The sequence below is a fragment of the Pleuronectes platessa genome, chromosome 9 (assembly GCF_947347685.1).
Source record: "Pleuronectes platessa chromosome 9, fPlePla1.1, whole genome shotgun sequence".
NCBI classification, from domain to species: domain Eukaryota; kingdom Metazoa; phylum Chordata; class Actinopteri; order Pleuronectiformes; family Pleuronectidae; genus Pleuronectes; species Pleuronectes platessa.
In genome coordinates, this window is record NC_070634.1 from 2,931,573 (window position 1) to 2,933,768 (window position 2,196).

General features: G+C 43.1%; 1 protein-coding gene across 1 annotated transcript; it reads right to left on the reverse strand.

Annotated features, from left to right (window-relative positions):
* Window positions 1–309: 309 nt before the first annotated feature.
* On the reverse strand, window positions 310–1,520 carry LOC128447693 (uncharacterized). The gene is made up of 2 exons (XM_053429967.1): window positions 1,431–1,520; window positions 310–1,058 (listed from the first exon to the last, which is right to left on the reverse strand). Exons 1-2 carry the CDS (start codon window positions 1,515–1,517, stop codon window positions 531–533), a joined length of 615 nt encoding a protein of 204 aa, XP_053285942.1. The 5' UTR covers window positions 1,518–1,520; the 3' UTR covers window positions 310–530.
* Window positions 1,521–2,196: the final 676 nt, after the last annotated feature.

Consider the following 2,196-nt stretch of genomic DNA (forward strand, 5'->3'; position numbering starts at 1 on the left):
CTACTAGTTTGTAGTTTCTTTTATTTCTGGTCAAGTTAACTTTTTTTTGTCTCTTTTCACTGTACTTACTTAAACTTCTGTTCTGTTTTCACTACACTGATGTTTTACATGTTCATGTTGGGCGTGAGGCTAGCAAAAAGCTTTCATGTAAAATAATTGTGGGTTAGGGTTAGGTGCTGAGGACCAGTGGCGGCTGGTGACATTTTTTTTGGGGGGGGCGCACTTGGGCGGCGCGGTTTAAATAGCCCACCGCAATGAGAAAAAAAAACTGAGGTTTTGATTAGAATATTAAAAAAAACATAGCTTTATTTCAATAACATACAGTGCTCAACACTAGTATCCAACAACAATAACCTGTTACTTTGGGCATGACAGTTCAGAGCAGAATGGTAGGGACATAGGTAAGAGACATTGGGTAGGGTTTCAGAGATGAACAGAATAAAAAAGGTGCCCACACCCTCACACGAAAGAGGTTTAGAGCAGAAGAGACATAACATTTTACATTTGTTGTTTGTCAAGAGTAGGCCCCACTACTTGTAAAGAAACTTAGCCCTCCCCTCTTTCAAGCTGGCAAATCTCTCTATCACCTTCTGGTTAAAGTCAATCATGTCTGTGACAAGCCTTTTTTCCATTGAGAGCATGGCTAAGGCATTCAGTCTGTCCTGAGTCATTGTGTTCCTGAGAAAGGTTTTAACCCTTTTCAGTGTTGAAAAACACCTCTCAGCCTCAGCAGTGGCCATGGGAGTTGTGATGATGATTTTAAGCAGTGTTTCTGTCTCTGAAAATACCTCAGAAAGGTTATTGTCTTTGAACAACTGGTAAAGATCCACAGCACCACGACAGGTTCGGAATTCTTCTGAGCCATAGATGAGGGTAAGCTCTGTCTTCAGCCTACTTCCATCGAGCACAGGATAGGCCTTCAATGTTGTGGCCAGAGCAACTTCAGGGAATGCATCGAGGTAGTGGTCAAACTGGGGGCTGTCCAGTAAGGTGGCACTGATGAGGTGGTCCTTGAAGGCAAAGCGTTCCTTGGTGTGTCCAAGTATGGTGTCGCATACCTACAGATAAATATAGAGAGAGACAGACAGATAAGGTGTGGGGCATTTAGATGCTAATAACCTTTGACTTCAACCATCTTGTCCTGGCTGCAGACAAAAGCCAACAATCAGAGTCTAACAGCTCTGGCTCTAGACACACAAAAGCCAGGAACTAGCCTGGTGCTATGAAACACACACACCCCCACTCCATGACACACAAAAGCCAGGAATTACGTCTGATGGCTCATCATCAACATTTCGAATTGGTATTTTAGATAAAGTATAGTCTGATATGATATCCACACAAATCTCACAATTTCCAACATGTGTTCTGCTGTGGGAAAGACAAAACATTGAACTTTAACACAGGCATCTGCTGATTTTGACACTCACCTCTGAGGCAATCCTTTTAAGCTCATCTTGATCGATAGCCCGGCGCTTCCTCGGCTGCTCAGAGCCACTTCTGTGCTCCACCACCATTGCATGGACGGAATCTCTGTAAATAAAAATAATAATAATTTAAAAATCACATTTGTCTTATTACTATGGTTAATGTAAAATAAGAATGTTATGACTAAGCTTACAGAATAATAACAATAATGAAATTACCTGATTTTTTGTATGTCCTCTTGCAGTGTTAATTTCGTTGACGAAGACGATGACGAAATATATTCGTTAACGACCTTTTTTCCATGACGAAGACGAGACGAAGACGTAACGAAAACGAATCTTTGAAAATAAAAACTACGACGAAATCTATTTTAATTTTCGTTGACGAGACGAGACGAGACGAAAATGTTGGTGGTTGACTAAGTCACAATCATTTTTAAAACATCATCGTATGAGGCCGTCATGAAGTATCAGGAGCGAGTGAGTGTGTCTGTGTGTGTCTGTGTATGTGTGTGTGTGCGCCCCAGATAGCGCTCCGGTCCGTAGCTCCGCCCCCCGCCTCGCGCACTCGCTCAGAGAGACACAGTGAAAGCAGAGCGCGTTCTCGTGGAGCAGCCTCTCAGTGACCGACTGCTTCTTAACTATGGAAACAGTGAAAGCCAGAGTTTCTATGGTCTCAGCTGCTCAGAGATCAGCGCAGCAGCTTCTTGATCAGAGCAGAAGCTGCAGGTGGTTTGAACCGAGCTGCAGTTTCTGTGTTCGCCTCCAG

Coding starts and splice junctions, on each gene's coding strand:
- LOC128447693 (XM_053429967.1), bottom strand. CDS start 1,517: ATGGTGGTGGAGCACAGAAGTGGCTCTGAGCAGCCGAGGAAGCGCCGG. Junction 1,059..1,430: donor TTAAAAGGATTGCCTCAGAG/GTGAGTGTCAAA, acceptor ATTTATCTGTAG/GTATGCGACACCATACTTGG.